The 20,073-nt window shown below is 40.8% G+C and overlaps 1 protein-coding gene across 3 annotated transcripts in view; it reads left to right on the forward strand.

Moving 5' to 3' along the window:
* Positions 1 to 14,749, forward strand: part of LOC106561024 (calcium-dependent secretion activator 2) — a 224,236-nt gene extending 209,487 nt beyond the window's left edge. For 2 of the 3 annotated variants that reach the window (XM_045688110.2, XM_045688109.2), the window contains 3 exons: positions 1,444 to 1,551; positions 10,856 to 10,960; positions 11,175 to 14,749. In XM_045688110.2, coding sequence (XP_045544066.1) covers positions 1,444 to 1,551; positions 10,856 to 10,960; positions 11,175 to 11,345 — 384 coding nt within the window. In that variant the 3' untranslated portion in view covers positions 11,346 to 14,749. The remainder of the gene's footprint in view (positions 1 to 1,443; positions 1,552 to 10,855; positions 10,961 to 11,174) is intronic. The other variant, XM_014124578.3, reaches the window with a different exon arrangement.
* Positions 14,750 to 20,073: the final 5,324 nt, after the last annotated feature.

A 20,073-nucleotide genomic window follows, 5' to 3' on the forward strand; every position in this document is an offset into this window, starting at 1 on the left:
TGTTCGATTCCCACTGGGGACCAATTGGAAAAAGTATGGATACTGTATGTACTCTGGATACGAGCGTCTGCTAAAATTTTAAATAATAATATCAGTGTAGGGTCATGAATTGAATTACAATTACATCTTACAAAGTTCAAAGAAATCCTGGCTGTGACCTAGACAGTGGGTGACTACGCCAAGTGTGAAAGCTGTTATTTTTTAGAGTAGTCACATGACAGTGAGTCAGGTTCAAGACCACCTTTGACACATCAGGGTCATCCCTGTCACGTCAGAATCACCTCTGTCATGGCAAAGCTGACTGGGTAGAGTTGGCCCCTGTTGACTTGCTCCCAGCTCTAATCACCTACCTCAACCTAAGGTAATGCCACACACACAGAGGCTAGTTACCCCACTGGGTCAGTTACCCACCTTCCGCTTCAGTTGCCACAATTACAGTTGGTAATCAGTCTTCTCTTCCATCTCTGTGGAAGAACATCAGTCAAAGGGGTTTTCTGTGCTCAGGTTTTTTTTTTTTTTTTTTTTGCACATACAGAAGCTCCTTTTCCACAGGGGAGTTGGCGTGTCGTGTTCAGCACTGTAGCAGGACAGCAGGCCCCGGGGGCTATCTAAGGCCCTGAGAAGCGGGTGTGAAAGATGTCAAAGCAATTACAATAGCATTACAGTGTAATCTCCAACTGACATAGAGAGTGTGAATGGAAGAGGGTTAACCCTTTTTTTCTGCCTCTGGCCTCTCTCCTCTGGCGCCACAATTGCTTTGACATTTACTAAATGTTTAGTTGGTAACAGCTCCACCGCTTGTTATTCTGACAGCAAGTGTGCGGAGTCGTACCTTTTACACATCTCTCAAAGAGAATGGGATTTGTTAGAATGCAGCAGTTGAAACTCAGTATCCATGTTTTCCAACGAAAATGTAACTTTTAAAGGGGAAATCTGCCATAGCTACATACATTTTTGACCTTATTAATGATATGTACCCATTGATTCTTGAAGAATATAACTTATAAATGCATCATGAACTGAGTTCAACTGCTGTACCCTGTCAGAACCCAAAATATAAGCTTGTTTTACTCCAATGTTTGTAAACAAAGTAAATGTCAACAAACACTGTATAGCCTCAAAACATGGTTAAAACTATAATTTTGATATCATGGATGGTTAGCCCTTGCATCATAATTTGAGTGGTTACATTTTTCCAGCCCCTCAGCTTTTTAGCGAAACAGGTGGGGGGAGTTTGCTTTGTTATTGTTTCAACTGCTGATGTCCACTTTAAGGCAATGAATATGGCCATTCTCTGTTTAGGTGTTAAAGTCCGAACACACCAGTCCACAAATAGTGTCTTTTCTATTACGCTCCCCATGTTTAACCCTATCTATCTCCTCCTTGTGGTTTTTCATCTCTCTCTTCTTCTTCTCCCTGTCTCCTCTCTCTATCCGCTCTCAGAAGCCAGGGATGGACCTGGCTGATACCTACATAACGTTTGTGAGGCAGAACCAGGACATCCTGCGAGACCGCGTCAACGAGGAGATGTACATCGAGAAGGTGTTTGACGTAAGTGTGTCGACCGTGACGTGCACTCACACGTGCACCTTGTAGACAGGTTGGCTGGCAACGTCACAAAAATGATGTGCAAGCATCGATGGGGCCGGAAGCCATGCTTTGTTATGATTGTGAACGGTCAGATAGCTAGCAACAATGACAAGAAGCTGCCATGTGGGGAATCGTAGGTGGCTCGATTCAGCTAGTTTTATCTTGTTCTTGATGCCATGTTTTGTTTTGAGGTGTTTTGAGTGATTTCATGTCAATGCTAATATGACTAAAATTCACTAGCTATCTAACCAAAAATTGTAACAATGTATTTGAGTGAGAAAAAGTGCTCATTGTGCAAATGTATTTATGTTTTCAATAAACATTCGGATATGAAATATAGTTTACATGTTGTCAACAACCTAATCCAACACCTAAACAACCTTTTGCTAAACAACCAACATATCTATATTATCGTAGACATAGCAGGGAGTATGGCTATTGTTAAGTCCCTATTGCTTCATGAACTCAGAAACAACAACAACAAAAAACGTCCTCTCACTGTCAACTGCATTTATTTTCATCAAACTTAACATGTGTAAATATTTGTATGAACATAAGATTCAACAACTGAGACATAAACTGAACAAGTTCCACAGACATGTGACTAACAGAAATGGAATAATGTGTCCCTGAACAAAGGGGGGTTCAAAATCAAATGTAACAGTCAGTATCTGGTGTGGCCACCAGCTGCATTAAGTACTGCAGTGCAACTCCTCCTCATGGACTGCACCAGATTTGCCAGTTCTTGCTGTGAAATGTTACCCCACTCTTCCACCAAGGCACCTGCAAGTTCCCGGGCAATTTTGGGGGGAATGGCCCTAGCCCTCACCCTCCGATCCAACAGGTCCTAGACATGCTCAATGGGATTGAGATCTGGGCTCTTCGCTGGCCATGGCAGAACACTGACATTCCTGTCTTGCAGGAAATCACTCACAGAACGAGCAGTATGGCTGGTGGCATTGTCATGCTGGAGGGTCATGTCAGGATGAGCCTGCAGGAAGGGTACCACGTGAGGGAGGAGGATGTCTTCCCTGTGATGCACAGCGTTGAGATTGCCTGCAATGACAACAAGCTCAGTCCGATGATGCTGTGACACACCGCCCCAGACCATGATGGACCCTCCATCTCCAAATCAATCCCGCTCTAGAGTACAGGCCTCAGTGTAACGCTCATTCCTTCGACGATAAACGCGAATCCAACCATCACCCCTGGATAGACAAAACCACGACTCGTCAGAGAAGAGCACTTTTTGCCAGTCCTGTCTGATCCAGTGACGGTGGGTTTGTGCCCATAGGCAACGTTGTTGCCGGTGATGTCTGGTGAGGACCTGCCTTACAACAGGCCTACAATCCCTCAGTCCAGCCTCTCTCAGCCTATTACGGACAGTCTGAGCACTGATGGAGGGATTGTGCGTTTCTGGTGTAACTCGGGCAGTTGTTGTTGCCATCCTGTACCTGTCCAGTAAGTGTGATGTTTGGATGAACCGATCCTGTGCCGGTGTTGCTACACGTGGTCTGCCACTGCGAGGACGATCAGCTGTCTGTCCTGTCTCCCTGTAGCGCTGTCTTAGGCGTTTCACAGTACGGACTTGGCAATTTATTGCCCTGGCCACATCTGCAGTCCTCATCCCTCCTTGCAGCATGCCTAAGGCACGTTCACGCTGATGTAAGAAGGGCTATATAAATACATTTGATTTGATTTCATGAGCAGGGACCCTGGGCATCTTTCTTTTGGTGTTTTTCAGAGTCAGTAGAAAGGCCTCTTTAGTGTCCTAAGTTTTCATAACTGTGACCTTAATTGCCTACCGTCTGTAAACTGTTAGTGTCTTAATGACCGTTCCACAGGTGCATGTTCATTAATTGTTTATGGTACTTTGAACAAGCATGGGAAACAGTGTTTTTAAACCCTTTACAATGAAGATCTGTGAAGTTATTTGGATTTTTATGAATTATCTTTGAAGACAGGGTCCTGAAAAAGGGACATTTCTTTTTTTGCTGACTTTCCACTTGGTTTGAAACCTGGAAGGGACACAATGTTATACTATACACACGCTTTGCTTTTTAGCATTTAATGTTTTTACTTACAACCTGTACTTTTTAAAGTCAATAGTACAAACAACAGACAGACAAGTTCACAACCCTGCCTGACAATTGTTAAAAAAATGTTTTACCTTTAATTAACTAGGCAAGTCAGTTAAGAACTAATTCTTATTTTCAATGACAGCCTACCGGGGAACAGGGGGTTAACTGCCTTCTTCAGGAGTAGAACGACAGATTTTTACCTTGTCAGCTCGGTGATTCGATCAAGCAACCTTTTGGTTACTGACCCAACACTCTAACCACTGGGCTACCTGCCGCCCCTGTTTGTTTGTTTGTGTGTATATGTCTTTTCACTTTTCTTAGGCGTTTTTGTTATACTAAGAACATAGAATGAGTGAGTAACTGTCATTTTTACAACGCTATGTTAAAATAATTAAATACATTTTGTTAAACACAATAGAAATTCTAACCAGTGGACAATATATCTGATGTGTTGTGATGCCAGTACAGTATACGTAGGTGTTGAATGAAAAACAGCATAAGAAGGAGACACATTTCACCCACTTTATTTATCCTATTCTGAGGTGAATCATTGTCAGGTCAAACAGAGTGTGTGTGGGATTCCATCAAACCTTAAATGTGCGGTAGTGGACACACAAACACACTCCCTCCCTCTCACTAAGACGCACAGACACACACGCACAAAAACAAACTCTTTCCTTTTCACTCATAGATACAGAGACACACACTCTCCATCTCACTAGCTGCTATTTCTGTCCCACTGTTTCCCTTTCCTTGCACCCCTCTTCCTCCAATGTTATACACACTTCCCCCACCTTTCTCTCTCTTCTTCAGCTCTCTGTCTTCCCCTTTCCCGACCAGTGCTTTCCACTCTACTTTATATCTCCCTCTCTCAAACATTTTATTTTCACTTAGACCTCCTAAACCCCCCTCTTTTCTTTTCACAATCTCCCTCCTCTTCTCTGGACCCCTCTTAACCTGTATGCACCTCCCTTCCCATTTCACCCTCACACATTTGCCCTGCTTTTCCCTCTCCCTATCTCATTTGCACCCTCTTATTGTTGTGGGGAGGCCGCATGAGGTGATGAGTGCGAGAGGACACTTGTTTCACAGTGAGAGTACCCCATTGTGACTACTTTCAGGGCCCAAGCTAACCCCCCCCTCCAGGGTATGTGTTGACCTGTCTACCATTGAAATATGCTGAGTGGTGCCCTGTGTGTGGCCCCTTACTTCCTCTATATATCCTGCGGTCGCAGTGTGTCACAGAGTACCTTCAGTGTTCAGCACATAAGATGAAACGCATACACACAACGGTACATACACATTTACACACATCTAAGGCACACATACATATACATACACATACGTACCTATCTGACAATGCATGCAACAACAAAAAAAACGATTCATCCATCCGACACACGCAAACACAGCCCTCCTCATTGCTACCCTCTAAGATTGGGTTTGTAAACTTGACGTAGAAACTGAGATTGGAGTAAAGGAGTGTTGATTTGGGGCTGGGGAGATGGGCGGGGGGGGGGGGATGGGAGACAGAGGAGGCAGGCACAGCTCTAATGGACCCCACACACCCACAGTCATGCACTAGGAGGAGAGACAACCTCAGGGTCTAACCATGTCACCACACACACACTCACCGCCTGCGGTTGTGTGTGCTGGGAAATGTGATGATCTCTCCATATATGTGTTAATGTGCACACATCTGTCTGTTTATGTGTGTGGGTAATTGCATTACATGAGTGTAGCTCTTGCTGCTTTTGGGTGCCAACAGCTTGTATTGGTCAGCTGTTTTTAAGTGTGTTTGCATGTGTGTGTGTATGTTTACTTGTGTATGTGTGGGTGTGTATGCATGTATGCATGTAGAGTCGGAGCCAAAATTATTGACACCCTTGATAAAGATGAGCAAAAAAGACTATCAAATAAATGCATATACTGAGCTATATTGTATGCTCCAAAAAATTGAAAATGATATTATTTTATACTAGTACAATTGCTCAGATAAAGACATTTTGTTTAACAAGTATTTTTGGTTTCTCAAAAAGATAAGGGTCAAAATTATTGTCAACCCTATAATTATTATTATTTTACCCCCTTTTTCTACACAATTTCGTGATATCCAATTACGATCTTGTCTCATCGCTGCAACTCGCCAACGGGCTCGGGAGAATCGAAGGTCAAAACATGCGTCCTCTGAAACATGACCTTCCAAGCCGCGCTTCATAACACCCACTCGCTTAACCCGGAAGCCAGCCGCACCAATGTGTCGGAGGAAACACCGTTCAACTGACGACCTGGTGGTCAGCTTGCAGGAGCTCGGCCCGCCACCAGGAGTCGCTAGAGCGTGATGAGCCAAGTAAGAGCGCGATGAGCCCCCCCGGCCAAACCCTCCCCTACCCCGGACGACGCTGGGTCAATTGTGCGCCGCCCTATGGGACTCTCAGTCACGGCCGGTTGTGACACAGCCTGGGATCGAACCCCAAGCTGTAGTGACGCCGCAACACTGCGATGCAGTGCCTTAGACCGCTGCGCCACTCGGACGAGGCAACCCTATTTTCAATACCTCATCTTGTGAGTATAACGGCACGGAGCCTTTTTTACATAACGGCACGGAGCCTTTTTTACATAACGGCACGGAGCCTTTTTTACACTAGTTGTGGTTTGGCATTGAAATAAAGATGCTTAAGTAGACAAGAACCCCATACCTATTGTAAAATATGGTGGTGGATCTTTGATGTTATGGGGCTATTTTGCTTCCACTGGTCCTGAGGCCCTTGTTAAGGTCAACGGCATCATGAACTTTAACCAGTACCAGGACATTTAAGCCAAAAACCTGGTTGCCACTGCCAGGAGGCTGAAACTTGGCCACAAGACAATACCGGCAAGACAATAACCCCAAGCACACACATCAAAATCCACAAAGAAACGGATAATTGGCCACAAAATAATTTTTTTGCAATGCCATCTCAGTCACTGGACTTGAACCCCATTAAAAACCTGTGGTTTGAATTGAAGGGAGCAGTTCATAAGCGCAGATGAAGGATATCAAGAATCTGGAAAGATTCTGTATGGAGGAATAATCTAAGATCCCTCCCAATGCATTCTCCCATCTCATGAAACATTTGAAGAAAAGGCTTAGTATTGTTATCCTCGCAAGGTGAGGTATTGCAAGGTATTGAAAACATGGTTGCCAATAATTTTGACCACAATCTATTTACTATTTGTATTATTTATTTTATACAATCTTTTTTTTCTCATCTTTATCAAGAGTGCCAATAATTTGGGACCTGACTGTATGCGTTTCTACACATGAGGAGCAGCCAAGATAGTGTCCAGCTTCCTTTGTTGATGACGAGGGTAATGCATGCCCTTGCGGGCGACCAGTCCTTCTTCTCGTCCTCCATATTAGGGGACAAATCTCCCTGATTAATCTACTGATAAAGCCTTCTGTCAGGGGCCACACAAACTAGACCTCCCCTCCAGCCAGCCCCCAGGTGTGGCCCTGATCTCTTCACTCTGCCCTTAACCACGTCAACCAAGGGACACTTAAGTGTGTCATTAACATCTCGCCATCAGAATCACCACAAAGACACACTCGGCTACCAAACTACATAAATAATGTTCCAGGAGAACTAATGACAACAAACGACCTGACGTTCACTCGTCTAGTTAACGCTCTCTTGTTCCCTCCATCTGTTTTCACCCTCTTCCACTAATCGTCTCAATTAAATTGCATCTCCATTTTCAATTTCACGCTCGCTCCATTGAGTGCCAGGGGGCGGCTAGCCTGTTACCGAGTAGGCTGGCTCTCATTGTAGGTATTAATGTTTTTATTGGCTGTTGTGGAGCCAACGATACTCAAAGTGAAATGAGATGGATTCTTCTGGAAAGGGAGCTTTAAAATATCAGAGAGGACAGGCCGAACGATGGAGAGAGTGTCATGCTCTTTGTCAGAAGTCTTCACTTGAGAAGACATTGATAGAAACGCAGACGCTTTCAGTCACCAACATCCCACTAGTTTTTTATTTCCCTTTCAATGAGCAGGGAGCTCAATGTAGGATATTGCATCGTCAAATAAACTCTGTATAGAGTGAGGCACACTGGCTCCAAATAGGGTTCACAGACAGTGTACTGTGCCTTTTTAGTTAATTCAGTTGTTTTTTGTCCCCTAAACTCCCAAGCCTCATCATTTCAAATAGAACAGCTAACTTATATGTAAACATACTATGCTATCTATACATGTACACTACTATACTATACCAGTGACTTAATTGAAAGAACCTTGTGAGATGATTTGCATGAAGAAGAAATGTTCTGGCATATGTAGCCAGGAGAGAGGTGTGAAAGGTAGCCAGCCTGGTAATAGAACTACAAAGACATTTACAAACATTATGCATTCTATTTTTAAAGCGAGGTGAACCTCTTCAGACCCACACATGTAGTTATTCTTCAGTAATTGGCATATTTGAAAGTATAATAGTTTTAATGGAACACTTATCCTTTTAAACCCTATCCTTTGACCTTGTGTGATGTGTTGTCTGGTGTGACTGGAGAGGGTGTTGTGGAACTTGTCAATGGAAAATGTTAGTCTTCTATACAAAAAGGGATTAAAGGAAATATAACAATAAACACTTTGAATGTAGTAATAAACAAGTTGAATGAGATGTACAGTCACCTCAAATTATTGGCACCCTTGATAAAGATGACCAAAAAAGACTGTATAAAAGAAATAGTACAGATAATGAGCACACAAAAAGGAGGAAATTATATAATTTTATACTAATACAATTGCTCAGATAAAGAGACTTTTTAACAAGTTCTTTAAAAATTAACAAAAGATAGATGTCAAAATTATTGGCACCTTTTAAAGATTCTTATAAGTAAAATCAAACATTCTACTTTTTAAAATGAATCTCATCTTAAGGAACTGTATTTGGGCCTTCCATGGCTTCCTGTTCCACTGGGGTATAAACATTTGGTAAATCACAAGTAAAATCCTTTTGTCATCCATCACCATTGGGGAAAGCAACTTAGAAATTAAAAGAGGCAGATGGTTGTTGACTTTCATCAAACAAGCGATTGGTACAAAAAAATAAAAATAACGAATATACCACTTACCACTATCAGGGCAACAATTAAGAAGTTTAAAACCAGTGGAACAGTGGTAAACTTGTCTGGTAGAGGATACAAGTGTATCTTGTCTGCACGCACAGTGAGGAAGATGGTTTGGGAGGCAAAGAAAGGACAACAATTGAGAATTACAGAACTTGTTCGCATCTAGGGTCATCTAGTCTCCAAATCAACATTTGGAAGGGTTGGTATATTTTTTTTATTTTTTATGAGAGCAACCAACAAAGGTAAACACCTGGAGTTTGCTAAACGGCATTGACACTTGGATTGGAACCGGTGTTATGTACAAAGGTCTTTGTCCATGCACACCAGTGGTGTGTTTGGCCTCAAAAGAAGGATGCATATCCCGCATATACTGTAAAGAGTTGTGGATCTTTGATATTATGGGGCTGTTTTGGTTCCACTGGTCCTGGGGCCATTGTTAAGGTCAATGGCACTCTGCCAAACACCAGGACATTTTAGCCAAAAACCTGGTTGCCTCTGCCTGGAGGCTGAAACTTGGCTGCAAGTGGATCTTACAGCAAGACAATGACCCCAAGCACACATCAAAATCCACAAATAAATTCTTAGAGGTCAGTCCATAACCGCTGACTGAAGGATATCAAGGATCTGAAAAGATTTTGTATGGAGGAAGATCCCTTCCAATGTGTTCTTCAGTCTCATAAAACATTATATAAAAAGTCTCCTCGCAAGGGAAGGGTGAACAAGCTATTGAAAACAGGGGTGGCAATAATTTTGACACCTATCTTTTTGTGATTTATTTATTACTTAACCAAAATATTTTTCTCTGAGCAACTATATTACAATATAAAACAATATAATTTCCCAATATAGCTTCAGTATTTGTGTTATTTATTTTGTACAGTCTTTTTTGCTCATCTTAATCAAGTGTGTGTGTGTGTGTGTGTGTGTGTGTGTGTGTGTGTGTAGTCTGTTTTCCAATTCACTTAAAAATGTATCTGATGATTTATGCATATCAACATTGGATGGTTTCCGCATTGATCGTGTCCCCGCTTGTAAATATCTGGATTGACGAAAAGTTATCATTTAAAAACCATATGGATGAGTTAATTAAGAGGTTGAGAATAAAAATAGGCTTCTTCTTCCGAAATATACCTTGACTCTCCCTGAATAGCAGAAAGCTGATCATTCAGTCAACTTTCCTGCCAGTGATAGACTATGGTGACACCATTTATGCAGCTTCCACTTCACTGAAACCACTAGATGCAGTTTACCACAGCGCACTTCGCTTTATTATGGGCGACAGGTTCAGTACACATCATTGCATCCTATATCAGAATGTAGGCTAGCCCTTTGTTAAGTCTCGTAGATTGATATGCTGCTCTCTTTTTGTTCATAAAGCTCTCTTGCACAAACTTCCGCTGTAACTTACTTAATTGTTAAACAACAGACTTACGAGTCACCAGACCCAATCACAGGGATGGCTAACTCTAGAGGTTCCGTTGATATCTACAGAAATAGGTAAATCTGCATTCAGTGTTTTTGCGCCCCGTGTATGGAATGATCTGCAGAGCTCTCTGCACCTTGATGCTTTGTTACCTCTAGGGCAGTTCAAGTTGTTGATGGAGGACCTCCGTGTTAAGGAATGTGATTGCTTTTCTTAAATTGCTTGTAAATATTGTATGTTTTTATTGCGTTGTATTTGTAAATGTTGCACATTTGTATGACTGTGTATATGCAGGGCTCCCTTGAAAAACAGGCCTTGGTCTCAATGGGATTTCCCTGCTAAAATTAAGGTTAAATTACAAATACAAATAAATACTATTTCTTAACAATTTACACAGTCCTGGCAACCACTAGCCTATGCCTAGCCATCTAGCTTAGCTAAATTACATTTGCTGTTATAGTGTAACTCAGCTATATCTTCTGTTACTTCATGCTCACAACCACGTTATATCAGCCTTATTACCTTGTGACAGATATAGTGTATAGAATCATTGTACTTTATACATGTTGCTTTATCTACAGTGTACCTCGGTTAAAAGAAATGTATAAGCTGACTTGTTTGTGTCTGTCTGCGTGTGTGTGCGTGTTCACAGCAATGGTACACCAGCTCCATGAAGGCAGTGTGTGTGTGGCTGACAGACAGACTGGACTTGCAGCTTCACATGTACCAGCTGAAAACACTCATCAAGATTGTCAAGGTAACGTGCATTGTTGAAGTGGTGTGAGTGTACACTAACCATTCAGCTGTAGGCCTCCATCCAAACATGTACATATGTACCTCAATCCAAATATTAAGTCTAGTTCTCTAAGAATTTTTCTTCCAGTTGTGAATTAGCCTACAACTGTACAAAGTCTCGGTTACCCATTGCCGCCGTGTCCTCTGTGTGTTTTTGTGTTTGGTTTCATCCACAGAAGACATACCGAGACTTCCGGCTCCAAGGAGTCCTGGATGGAACCCTGAACAACAAGAGCTATGAGACCGTCTACAACCGACTCACCATGGAGGAGGCTACCGTGGCGGTCAAGGCTGGCGACGGTCTCCAAGGTATCACCATGAGAGACAGTGACGAGGAGGACGGATGAACTTTGGGAAGTGTGTACTTGTGTGGAAGGGGTGGAGATTGTGTGTGTGTGTGAGACAGAATGATATGGAGGGGTTGGAGAACACACACTAAAGTGTGTGATGAATTCATCCATCGTTGTGTACCCCCTCTCTCTCTCACCCATCCCTAGTACAATAGTGGGTACCTTCCCAGCCATAATGACATGATGTTATTTTGTACAGTACAGCTCAGTGGTCACCAACTGGTAACCTTCAGTGCACTACCCCTTTGTTTATTTAATTTGTTTGTTTGTTAGTTTGTTTTTACTTTATTTTAATGGTGATGTAGACCAAGATAAAATGCAAGTTGTTCTCTTAAGCTTTGTTCACACTGCAGTCCTTAATGCTCAAATCAGTTTTGTTTTTCATATCCGTTATGGAATATTGACTGTCCAAACAGCAAGTTACAAGTGACCAAATCAGATTTTGCTGACAAAGCAGTCTTTGCTGACATGGCTACGCTAGTTGTCATAGTAACGACTGTTGTGTGTGCAGTGGTGTTGGCTGATTGGTGGTGGTGCTCATGCTTCCTCTCACTCAGAAGATATGTACTGTAGCAAGCTAAGGTGACAAAAACAGTAGCTATGTTCCCATTAACTCGTCCAGTCATTTTGTGTCAACATTTAGAAAGTTTGCATAGAAAATACATGCAACAATTGCCTGCTAGGGTTTCCATTGAACTCCCTTGTGTCGATAAAAACAGCTGGACATAATGTCACACCCCAACAACAGCAAAAACGCAAAGACCTACAGTGTCAAATTAAAATGTAGTGGCTGAAGTGTTTCCATTACCCATTTAGGCAAATTGCACATCAATACATTGGTGACAACCTGTATGCCATCCCACCTACCCGTTTCATGTCTCGGGTAGCCTTCGAAAGCCAGCAAGAATGCAATAATTGAGTAGGCATTTAGAATTAAATGTTGTGGAGCTTTATAGTTATGTGATGACATCATGTGCCTCGCGTACCTTAAAAAATATTCTGCAATCATAATTTATTAGAAAAACCCAGTTTCCATTTTAATTTGTCACAATAAAGAAAGTTTGACCAAAAGAAAAATCCACCAGTTGAACGAATACAAATGTTGTCCATCTGTAGAAAATGTCTCCTATATCTGCCATTACACATGTCCCAATTATTTTTTGTTGACATTGCTTTTTTCTAATAAACCTGGGTCAATGGAAACTTGCCTAGTGCCTGTCATGAACATTTCCCAATTGCATTGAATGTTCAAAATCATAGTGTACATACACTTTTAAGCCTCAAAGGATAAGATGACCCAACTTTAAAAATGTGCCCTTTTGGCTAGCCACAACATTCAACAAGCTAGCTAGCTGTTTAGCTTACTAGCACACTCACTAATTTGTTTGTACATGACTAACATGCTAGTTAGCTACCACATGTTCTTGTCAAACTGTCAACAGAGTAGCTAACAAGCAACGAGATATGCCAAATAAAACTGTCTGAAAACCACTTGAGGGCAAATAAATCAGTCACACTGCCAGGAATCATATTTGTATCTGATTTCAAAACACCTACGAATGTGGTTTGAACTGTGGCTTGAAATATCTGATTCGATGTGGTTTTTGACTGTTCAGACTGTAGAAAAAAAATCGGATTCAAATCGGATATGCAAACAACTAGAATTTGAGTCACTTCAAACTGCCTGTGTGAACAAGGCTTTATGGTTACCTAGATATAGCCATGCCAATTCAAACAGGTTTCAGAGATCTCACCAATTGCAGGTCCATTCTGTGGTAAATTTACAAAGTGCATTATGAGGACATTGGGGTTGTTCTTACATAAGTACCCTGAAAGACAGTTGATACAGGCAATATCCATATGTTTATTCTGTGCACTGTATGAATGGAATGTATACTGTAGGTTAAAGTGTCACATTGTCATGTCATGTATGTAGGCTATGCTTGAATGTGTTTTCCTCTACAAGAGTTACCGGATGACTATGAATTCAAAGCTGTGTTAAATAGGCTATACCTGATGCATTGTGTGCATCATGTTTGGAATCGGAATTGACGTCTTAACTGTAGTACTTCAGTGAATTATATGAAATATATTTCTATTGACTTGTGTGCAACTGTTTTTGTTAAGGTGTGTTCTAAGTGTTAGAATTTGTGTTTTTAATGCAACCATGGTGTCCTTATTGACTAAATTATTCCATAAATTATATTAACACCACAATCTGCAACTACGAACCCTTTGATTGGTAAGGTGATGGATGGAGCTATACGTTATTACATTTTTTAAGGAGCTATGCATATTGTTTTATAAAAACTGCAATAAAAAAAAAGACAAATCACAACAAAAACATAAACAATTGAGTATTACAAAATATCAAGCTAATAGGCATTTCTAAGTTATATTTTTCAAGAATCATATATCATTACCATAACTAATATACAAATTGTGACTATCTTACAAATTGTGACAACCTATTTGCCAACCTATTCCAACAGTTTTATAGTTTTGTTAGAAGCCTAGCTGCAAAGTTTCCATCATGACATCAACATTGACAGTCACATGTGTTGAAATACACCTAGCCTAATGGCCATTTCCTTTGATTTCTATTGTTCTCAAAAAGTACTGAATTTCAGAAATGGTCATTTTCTTGAGACATGACAACCTCGTTTCAACTAATCATCTTGTTCAATGTTATCATGAGCAGACTTTATCTCCCTAATCACTGACCTGTGTAAAATTAATGAATCAATATTCTGAGTTGTTTTAATTTTCCTCCAAATGGGACGAATACAGTTATGTGGTCAAATTGAAGAGTTTGGTTCCAAAGCGCTATATCCACCAATTTTATTCACCAGAAATGGTTGGTTTTGGTCACCTTCGTGTGTGTGTGTGTAAAATATTACTGTTCTCAGATTTGTAATTCATAGATTTTATGTTTATTATTATTTAAATATTTTGCTAAATGCTATATATCCCTTGTTTAGCTGGAATGGAATGTTCGTATAGTATATTGCCTGTGATATGTGGTTGTCTCACGCTATCTTAAGATGAATGCACTAACTGTAAGTCGCTCTGGATAAGAGACTGCTAAATGAATAAAATATCAAATGTAAATATTTTACATACAGAACTCATATTACTGTATGGATTCATTTTTTGAAACTTTTTTTAAAATATTGATGTCACAAATGTATCATTTCTACAGTTCTTTATATAAAACCTAACAGGACTACTTATTTCTCTGAGAGTGAGGCGGATATATGCAGTGCCTTTAGAAAGTATTCCCACCCCTTGACATTTTGTTGTGTTACAAAGTGGGATTAAAATGGATTTAATTGTCATTTTTTGTCAACAATCTACACAAAATACTCTTTAATGTGAAAGTGGAAGAAAAATTCTACCTTTTTTTTATTAATGGAAAATAAAATGTATAATAAAATATATATTGATTAGATAAGTCTTCAACCCCCTGAGTCAATAGATGTTAGAATCACCTTTCACAGTAGTTACAGCTGTGAGTCTTTCTGGGTAAGTCTATAAGAGTTTTGCACACCTGGATTATCCAATATTTGCTCATTATGTTTTTTTAAAATGATTCAAGCTCTGTCAAGTTGGTTATTGATCATTACTAGACAGCCATTTTCAAGTCTTACCATAGATTCTAAAGACAATTTAAGTCAAAGCTGTAACTTGACCACTCAGGAACATTCAATGACGTCTTTTTTGATGTCAGTAGTATTCTCTCTGGTATGCAATCTGGTTTCGGCTCAGGTTATGGATGTGTCACTGCAACCTTAAAGGTCCTCAATGATGTCATCACTGCCGTTGATTCTAAGCAATGTTGTTCTGCTATCGTTATTGACTTGGCGAAAGCTTTTGATACGGTATACCATTCCATTCTTGTGGGCCAGCTAAGGAGTATTGGTGTCTCTGAGGGTTTTTGGCCTGGTTTGCTAACTACCGCTCTCAAAGAGTGCAGTGTATGAAGTCAGAACATCTGCTATCTCAGCCGCTGCCTGTCACCAACGGTGTACCCCAAGGCTTGATCCTAGGCCCCACGCTCTTCTCAATTTACATCAACAGCATAGCTCAGGCAGTAGGAAGCTCTCTCATCCATTTATATGCATATGATACAGTCTTATACTCAGCTGGCCCCTCCCCGGATTTTGTGTTATACCCTCTACAACAAAGCTTTCTTTAGTGTCTAACAAGCTTTCTCTGCCCTTCACCTTGATCTGAACACCTCCAAAACAAAGGTCATGTGGTTTGGTAAGAAGAATGCCCCTCTCCCCACAGGTGATTACTACCTCTGAGGGTTTAGAGCTTGAGGTAGTCACCTCATACAAGTACTTGGGAGTATGGCTAGATGTCATTCTCGCTCCTCTATTATAATCGCTCCTCTTTCACCCCAGCTGCCAAACTAACCCTGATTTAGATGACCATCCTACCCATGCTAGATTACAGAGACGTAATTTATAGATTGGCAGGTAAGGGTGCTCTCGAGCGGCTAGATGTTCTTTACCATTCAGCCATCAGATTTGCCACCAATGCTCCATATAGGACACATCACTGCACTCTATACTCTTCTGTAAACTGGTCATCTCTGTATACCCGTCACAAGACTAACTGGTTGATGCTTATTTATAAACCTCTTAGGCTTCACTCCCCCCTATCTGAGATATCTACTGCAGCCCTCATCCTCCACATACAACACCCGTTCTGCCAGTCACATTCTGTGAAAGGTCCCCAAAGCACACACATCCCTGGGTTTCTCGTCTTTTCAGTTCGCTGCTGCTAGTGACTGAAACGAGCTGCAACAAAAACTCAAACTGGAGAGTTATCCTGTTTGGGATAGGGGGCAATATTTTCACGGCCGGATAAAAAACGTACCCGATTTAATCTGGTTACTACTCCTGCCCAGAAACTAGAATATGCATATAATTAGTAGATTTGGATACGAAACACTCTAAAGTTTCTAAAACTGTTTGAATGGTGTCTGTGAGTATAACAGAACTCATATGGCAGGCCAAAACCTCAGAAGATTCTATACAGGATGTGCCCTGTCTGACAATTTGTTCTCCTTCTAGGGCATCTCTATCAAAAATACAGCATCTCTGCTGTAACGTGACATTTTCTAAGGCTTCCATTGGCTCTAGGAAGGCGCCAGAAAGTGGAATGAGAGCTCTCCAGTCTCTGGGCGAAAAACAGCAGGGGTTTTTGTGAGTGGTCCTTCTGAGAACAATGACACTGAGGCGCGCGTGCACGAGACGACTCCATTTCTTTCTTTCAGTGTTTGAATGAATACAACGTCGCCCGGTTGGAATATTATCGCTATTTTACAAGAAAAATAGCATAAAAATGTATTTGAATCAGCGTTTGACATGCTTCGAAGTACGGTAATGGAATATGTTGAATTTTTTTGTCACGAAATGCGCCGGCGCGTCACCCTTCGGATAGTGACTTGAACGCATGAACAAAACGGAGCTATTTGGATATAACTATGGATTATTTCGAACCAAAACAACATTTGTTGTTGAAGTAGAAGTCCTGGGAGTGCATTCTGACAAAGAACAGCAAAGGTAATCCAATTTTTCTAATAGTAAATCTGAGTTTGGTGAGGGCCAAACTTGGTGGGTGTCAAATTAGCTAGCCGTGATGGCCCGGCTATCTACTCAGAAAATCTGACACCGCGATTGCATAAAGGAGTTCTGTATCTATAATTTTTTTAATAATTGTTATGTTTTTTGTGAACGTTTATCGTGAGTAATTTAGTAAATTCACCGGAAGTTTGCGGTGGGTATGCTAGTTCTGAACATCACATGCTAATGTAAAAAGCTGGTTTTTGATATAAATATGAACTTGATTGAACAAAACATGCATGTATTGTATAACATAATGTCCTAGGAGTGTCATCTGATGAAGATCATCAAAGGTTAGTGCTGCATTTAGCTGTGGTTTTGGTTTTTGTGACATATGCTTGCTTTGAAAATGGCTGTGTGATTATTTTTGGGAGGGTACTCTCCTGACATAATCTAATGTTTTGCTTTCGTTGTAAAGCCTTTTTGAAATCGGACAATGTGGGTAGATAAAGGAGAGTCTTGTTTTTAAAATGGTGTAAAATAGTCATATGTTTGAGAAATTGAAGTTTTTGCATTTTTGAGGTATTTGTAATTCGCGCTAGCGGAACGTCTGTCCCTAACAGGTTATCTCAATCTCTTAATTCAAAGACTGCTTTGTCTGCTTTGCGTGATGTATTGTTGTCTCTACATTCTTGCCCTTTGTGCTGTTGTCTGTGCCCAATAATGTTTGTACCATGTTTTGTGCTGCTACCATGTTGTGCTGCTGCCATGTTGTGGTCATGTTGTGTTGCTACCATGCTGTGTTGTCATGTGTTGCTGCCATGCTATGTTGTTGTCTTAGGCTCTCTTTATGTAGTGTTGTGTTGTCTCTTTTGTCGTGATGTGTGTTTTGTCCTATATTTCTATTTAATTTATTTATATTTTTAGTCCCAGCCCCCGTCCCGCAGGAGGTCTTTTGCCTTTTGGTAGGCCGTCATTGTAAATAAGAATTTGTTCTTAACTGATTTGCCTTGTCAAATAAAAATTTAAAAAATTGTAAGCAACTCCAGTGTATATTTGGCCTTGTGTTTTAGGTTATTGTCTCGCTGAAAGGTGAATTTGTCTCCCACTGACTGTGGAAAGCAGACTACACCAAGTTTTCCTCTATGATTTTTGCCTGTACTTAGCTCTATTCTGTTAGTGTTTTAGGATAAAAATTCGCTACTCCTTGCCGATGACAAGCATACCCATAACATGATACAGCCACCACCATGCTTGAAAATATGATGATGATGTGTGTTGTGAATATGATGATGAATATGATGATGTGTTGTGTTGGATATTCCCCCAACATAACACTTTGTATTCAGGACAAAATGTTCATTTGTTTGCCACATTTTTTGCAGGGGGGGGGGCAGTTACCAGCAATTGGACATTGTTTTTAGGGGGGGGGGGGGGCCTTGTTTTGAGTCGCTGATATTTATTAGTATCCATCTGCCTACCGTGTCTGCATCTGGGTCTCGCCCTGTGCCCCTATAGATTGCATGGCTATGTGCTCAACTTTATACACCTGTCAGCAACGGTGTGGGTGAAATAGTCGAATCCACTAATTTGAAGGGCTGTTCCAAAAGCTGGGCCTAAAATAGTGTAAAAGAGATCAACATTATTGTTGGTCTGATGTGATTATAAGAAGCATCTAGATGCTGCACTTCCAATTATTGACAAAACATGCACCTGTTGAGAACTTACTGTTATTGCCCCATGGTTGATGAGGAATTGAAAAACGGTATGGTTGAAAGATGAGGTAAAAGGAGTGGATAATAAGTCTGGCTGCACATCTGACATACTGCAAATCGAGACATTATGTGACTAAACGCAACAAAAAGCAGAAGAAACTGTATTATGAAGCCAAGATCAATGATATAAAGTAATTTATGTAAGTATTGGGGAGTAACTAAAATGTTGTTGATCCATCCTCAGTTATCTCCTATCACAGACATTAAACTCTGTAACTGTTTACAGCGGTTTCCTTCCTCTCCGGTAACTGAGTTAGGAAGGGCGCCTGTATCTATGTAGTGACTGGGTGTATTGATACACCATCCACAGTGAAATTAATAACTGCACCATGCTCAAAGGGATATTCAATGTCAGCTATTCTTTTCTTTTTTTTTAGCAATAGGTGCCATTCTTTGCGAACTGTTGGAAAACCTTCCTGGTCTTTGTGTTTGAATCTGCGCTTGAAATGTACTGCTCAACTGGGGTTCAGACATGGGGTATTCATTTAAATAGCATGTTAAACACTAGTATTGCACACAGAGACTCCATACAACTTATGTGACTTGTTAAGAACATTTGTACTCTTTAACTTATTTAGGCTTGCAATAACAAAAGGTTGAATACTTTTCATTTTTAATATGCAAACATTTCTAAAAACATAATTCCACTTTGACATTATGGGGTATTGTGTGTAGATCAGTGAACACATCTACATTCAAACTATTTTAAATCCAGGGTGTAACACAACAAAATGTGGAAAATGTCAAGGGGTGTGAATACTTTCTGAAGGCACTTTTGCAACAAAATATTATTTGTCTCTCTGAAATGAAACCATTAAGCAGTGGTGTAAAGTACCCCATGCTGTGATTATGTGGTGGAAAAAAACACCGATCTCTTTCATAAATTCTTTAAAGGTTGACTTCGCGAAATGACGTTGCCACGAGCAGCACCACAGATATTGAGATGAGTGAGATACAAGACTTCGCTCTCACACAGTCACAGATAGTATCTGCGCATGTGCATGGGTTCGCATCATGCTGTTCATAGCGTTGTAGCCAGGGCACCAAAGCAGCGGAGAAGTTGAGCCTTGCGCTTCAATGCTCTTACTTGTTGCGGAACTTGACCCAATGTGCTGTTTACTTTCTGCATCTATGTCATATCGCTGAGTCTACCTTTAAACAATAAAAGTTCATTTACCAACGTTTCTGAAAATGTATATATAGCATTTTGGAATGAAACGTCAATTGTTTTCACCCATTTCTATTGTTTTAGGCCTACATGTCTATATAACCATTAGGGTAATGTGGGGGTAACTACCCCCCCCCCCCCCCCCCCCCCCCCCCCCCCCACAAGAACAATATCCAATTGCTGGTAACTGCCCCCCCCCCCCCCCA

The sequence above is a fragment of the Salmo salar genome, chromosome 10, assembly GCF_965601325.2.
Source record: "Salmo salar chromosome 10, fSalSal1, whole genome shotgun sequence".
Lineage (NCBI taxonomy): Eukaryota > Metazoa > Chordata > Actinopteri > Salmoniformes > Salmonidae > Salmo > Salmo salar.